The 3,802-nt window shown below is 37.6% G+C and overlaps 1 protein-coding gene across 1 annotated transcript; it reads left to right on the top strand.

Moving 5' to 3' along the window:
- Positions 1-1,012: 1,012 nt before the first annotated feature.
- On the top strand, positions 1,013-3,433 carry LOC117613516 (protein ACCELERATED CELL DEATH 6-like; the record flags this gene model as incomplete). The annotated part of the gene is made up of 2 exons (XM_034342130.1): positions 1,013-1,454; positions 2,904-3,433. Coding segments are annotated over 2 exons (972 nt in total), but the record flags the coding sequence as incomplete, so codon positions are not given.
- Positions 3,434-3,802: the final 369 nt, after the last annotated feature.

The following is a 3,802-nucleotide window of genomic DNA, read 5'->3' as shown; positions in this document are numbered from 1 at the left end:
AAAAAAAACTTCAATGTAAAATGAGGAGAACAAGTGTAAAATCTCATGCGGACCCTACCTATGCGAGCTTCTATCAGACTCTTACTAGAATTATTTACACCCAGATAATTTCCCAAAGGAGTTAACACTCTCAGATCGCTGAACCGCAGACATTCCAGCTAAAAAAACATCCCTCACATGTATGTTGGCTTTCCACCATCTTTTTTCAAACTCTTCGTTTGTAGATGACCTGTGGATGAACTTTTCAAATTCCGCCATAAAATTTTCATGCTGTTTTGTTACTTGGCCAAGATTTTAGAAACCTTCCCCAACATATGCCACAAACAAAAACAATGATGAGCATTTGGAAACATCTCTGAGATAACTGATATTTTAGATTTGTCATGATCAATGATTATTACTGGTGGAGCTCGCCCACCACCACCCATAGCTGTCAGCCACGTCTGTTGATTCCCATAGTAATTAATTATCACGTGTAGGCTTATGTGCGTTGAGGTTTTTGTCCTAAGTTACTAGTTTTCTAACAAATAATGCAGTTTAGGGTTTCCCAAGCGACATATTGAGTTGTTGTGTAGAACTAATACTGTATTCATTTGAAGTGAACCGAGCTTCTTCTCCCTCTCTCTCTCCCGGGTTCCTCCTAACTCATTTTTCGGTAAGTACGTTCAGACCTTGATTGTATCTAATTACTTAATTATCTATATATAGTTAAGTTGATATAATTAAGAGGCCGTTAACTAATAGGGAGGTACGGACTGTAACGGAACTACCATCACAGGAAATGGAAGCACATCATCGAACACAGGACTTTGAAGAAACAGATGGTGATGCTGATAACTTGCGCTTGTACCAGCAGCTGTACAGCTATGCTACTCGAGGCAACACAAATAGATTTAACGACACTATTGCAAATGAGCTTCATGATCCCAATGCTCGAGTTCAGCTTCTGTCTCGACGAAGCCCCCAGAATAACACATTTGTTCACATAGCTGTGAGCTCCGGCCATGTCGAACTAGCAGCCAAGATCTTGCAAGAACACAAGCCCCTTTTGTTAGAGAAAAACTTTGAAGGAGACACCGCGCTCCACATTGCGGCCAAAGCCGAAGATATAGATACGACAACAAACACTCTTCTCCGTGAAGCACGAGGAACAACAAACATTGAAAATAATGCTGATGTATTGACGTTGCTGAGGATGAAAAATAATGAGGAAAACACTGCCCTGCACGAAGCCCTGATTCAAGGTCACCAATTAGTAGCCAAGTGTTTGATAGAGGCTGATCCTGCCGTTTCACTTTACACTAATAAGGAACAAAAGTCCCCTTTGTATCTGGCCGCTGAACAAGGGCTTGTTGAGATAGTGAAGCTAATAAAAGAAAAAGCAGTTGAGAAGGACACAGAAATTCAAGGCAAGTCCCCGTTGTTTGCTGCAATTCTAGGCCGCCAGAAAAAAGGTTCGTACATTGAAATAATAATTCTGTTTTTTTTTTTTTTTTTTGATCAAATAGAAACTTCATTAGATAAACTTCAATGGTACAATCAAAGACATAAATAAGACATCTAAAATACCAATCCCAAGAGGGCAACAAACTAGCTTGCTAAAAGCAAAACTAACGCGGACAAAAGCCGCACCAAAACTACTAGCTCACCACACCACAATTAGCCATAAGCCCAAACAAAGCCCATAAACCCAACATAACCAAAACCCTAAATCAACCCATGAGTCTAAACAAACCCTACCACCACCACCTGAAGAAGCGTCGTCGCGGCCACACCCACCACCGCATCCATAACAGATCTGGGAAAAATATGATTTTCAGCGATCTACCTGCGCATAAGAGTGAACAAATAAACGAAAACAATAACTTTGCCAAAGAACAATTGGGTGATTTGCAGTAACCTCCGTTAACGACGATGTAAAATCAAATTTAAAGAACATGAGCGGCTTTAGGGAGTGGGTTTTGAGAGTGGGATTTGATTGAGAACATAGAATAAAAGGAGTGATTGGGAACTTCAATCTAACCTTAGCTTAGAAAAAACCACCACAAGAGGCTTTTTATTCAAACCGCCCTAGTGGACTTATTCAATGACCTAAAAGGAAAAGACGAGAAGAGAAGAGAGGGAGGAGGGGCAGTGACGCTTCTTCCTCCTCCCCCCTTTATGGAATTTTCTTTTAGGACTCAAAGAGGGAGAGAGCGGCTCGGGGTTGGGAAAAATAATTCTGTTTTTTTAAATAGTTAATATGACTTTTCCTCTTCAAACTATTGTTTTATTTACAACCCATCATTTTATTTTTCTAGAAATAAAACCCAACTATTATAAGTAAAATCCGATGACTATAATTTAACTCATCAAGTTACCTAATTAAGCTGAAAATCTGATTTATTGTACTTTTTCAGATTACAAAAATACCTCTAATTTCTGTTTTCCATTATGCATATTAATGGTGTTTCAATTTTGCATAAATTTTAAATTAATATTGGTCAGATAATTTTTATATCAACAATTTCAGGTTTTAATAGTTCCCTATAGTTCTTGAAATTAATTTTTTCAAAGGGAAAGAATGTGTTTTTGCTCCCTATAGTTCTTGATCGCTACATTTTCTAGGTACATTAAAATACAACAAACTAAGGTAATTAATTCTTAGTAAACTTCAAAAGAATTATCGGTAATTTTAAAATTGGCATCTAATTTTAAAATTGGGTTTTACTTAAAGGTTTTATTATTGGTGGGTTATGGTCTAGAATTTTTGAATTGTAAGGGGCTATATTAATGTGACTATTTTTTTTGTCGCAGCGACCAGTGTGATAAATTTTGATAGATGTTACAACCTCTTCATAGAAAAACATTCTCATTATAATCATGTTGTTCTAATTTATACAATATTCATTTATTGATGCCAGAAGTCCTAAAGATAATATCAAACATGGAAGCAAATATTTTGAACTCAGAAGATGAGAAAGGGAGGACTTCACTCCATTGTGCAGCATCAATTGGTTATTTAGAAGGGGTTCGCTTCTTAGGCAGACGTCTCAAGGATTCTCATCGAAAGGATCATTATGGGAACTTCCCGATCCATTGTGCATCAAGCAAAGGTCATGTCGACATTGTTAAAGAGCTGCTTCGACATTGTCCCGATTCAATGGAATTGAGGAACTCAAGTGACCAAAATATACTCCATGTTGCAGCAAGATGTGGCGAGGAAAATCTTGTCAAATATTTTCTCAAGAAGGTTGAGTTTCAAATGTTGATAAACCAAAAAGATAACAGAGGAAATACTCCTTTGCACTTGGCAAAGATGTACCATCATCCCAAGGTTGTGCACCTTTTCATTTTGGATAGGAGGATCAACTTCAAGGTCTTGAATGATAGGGGCATGGCAGCTCTTGGCATTTCAGAAAGCACTTTGGAAACTAGTGCATCATATCATGGGGTAAGTTTGTGCTATATCTACTTTTATCATATTATTGATGATCATGACTTTGGCTATCATAACCAAGGGACTTCCTTGTTTTATTTAGTATGTTAAGTACAAGTGAGCATTTAGTAGTCTAGAAATTGAAAAAAGAACTAAAAGGAGAAACAAGTAATTGAGAAAATACTGAAAACACTTGAGGTTGATATAAATAAGTTGGAATGGATGATTTAAAATAGGGATCATCATTCAACCTGTGATCCGTGGTCCAAAGTGGGTAGCCCAAGAGTCTATGGCCCAAAGCTCAGCCTGTCCTGATGGTTAGGCTAGCCCATTGCCTTATATTGCCTTATTTCCATCCCACCATTTGTTAGTACCACTTTGCAA

The sequence above is a fragment of the Prunus dulcis genome, unplaced genomic scaffold (assembly GCF_902201215.1).
Source record: "Prunus dulcis unplaced genomic scaffold, ALMONDv2, whole genome shotgun sequence".
In the NCBI taxonomy this organism is placed as follows: Eukaryota; Viridiplantae; Streptophyta; class Magnoliopsida; order Rosales; family Rosaceae; genus Prunus; species Prunus dulcis.
Note: the sequence above shows the minus strand (reverse complement) of the source record. Positions and strands in the feature narration are given on the sequence as shown.